Source organism: Perkinsus marinus, assembly GCF_000006405.1.
Source record: "Perkinsus marinus ATCC 50983 genomic scaffold scf_1104296928238, whole genome shotgun sequence".
Lineage (NCBI taxonomy): Eukaryota > Perkinsozoa > Perkinsida > Perkinsidae > Perkinsus > Perkinsus marinus.
In genome coordinates, this window is record NW_003216888.1 from 14 (window position 1) to 923 (window position 910).

The 910-nt window shown below is 52.9% G+C and overlaps 1 protein-coding gene across 1 annotated transcript; it reads right to left on the bottom strand.

The window, feature by feature from the left end:
- Positions 1-201: 201 nt before the first annotated feature.
- On the bottom strand, positions 202-564 carry Pmar_PMAR025828 (btb and poz domain-containing protein, putative; the record flags this gene model as incomplete). The annotated part of the gene is made up of 3 exons (XM_002788377.1): positions 202-306; positions 350-472; positions 508-564. 3 exons carry the CDS (start codon positions 562-564, stop codon positions 202-204), a joined length of 285 nt encoding a protein of 94 aa, XP_002788423.1.
- Between the last annotated feature and the right edge of the window lie 346 nt (positions 565-910).

Sequence of the window (910 nt, forward strand, 5' to 3'; positions counted from 1 at the left end):
AATACATCTGTTGCTTGAATGAGGCGTTCTGTGGAAAGGAGCCGCCTCACCCAGTACGTCCCTCTCATTGAATGACTGCCTCAAAGCTATTTCACAGAAATACCGCAATCGGGAGTTGCTCAGCTGGTAGAAGTCCGAGGCATCTACCAGGTACCTTATAGAGTCGCCGCACAGTGAACCACTGGAGTGATAACGTCGAGGCTACATCGCCGTTTGGGGGACCATGTTGGTCGTACCGGTGTAAACGTACTCTAAGAAAGTATTGAAACCCGTTGCTGTCATAGAGGTGGCCTCATCGGGCAAGACCTGTGAGTAACCTTCTCAGCATGGTCCTTGTGACAGGCCCTACCAAGCGGTTCTCCTGGGACTCAGTCATGCCAGATTGCATCAGCATAGCGAAGTACTGGCACCGAGCTGCTAGCACAAACCGATGGCACCTAAACTCCTCTCCCTGGACGACCACCTGAATTATCTGCTGAGATAGGTGTATAGAATTTCAAAACTCACATCGAAGTCTCCATCATTATCATCACCATGCAGTAGTTTCTGCATGTCGTATTGCATAGTTGAAGCTTCTACCTATAGTAGCCTCAGCATGGGCACTAAAAGGTGGGCCCTACCACTATAGGAGACAACGGGCATCTACGCTGATACGCGAATGCCGCCGAACCGTCTCCGCCCGGACTGGGGGCTACACGAATGCCATCCATCGACGCAGTCGAGAACTGAGGAAGCCAGCGCTAGTGTTTCGAGACCGATTGCTGTTACATACCCCTCGTGAAGGGGAGTTCAACCGGGCGCCCGTAGTGGCGGTGCCCAGCGAGGGGCCTTGGGACGTCACAGTCATGCAACGCATGAGTTCACACAGTAGTCGGGGGTCAATGTCTCACAGCTCTCTAGGGCAGCTGAA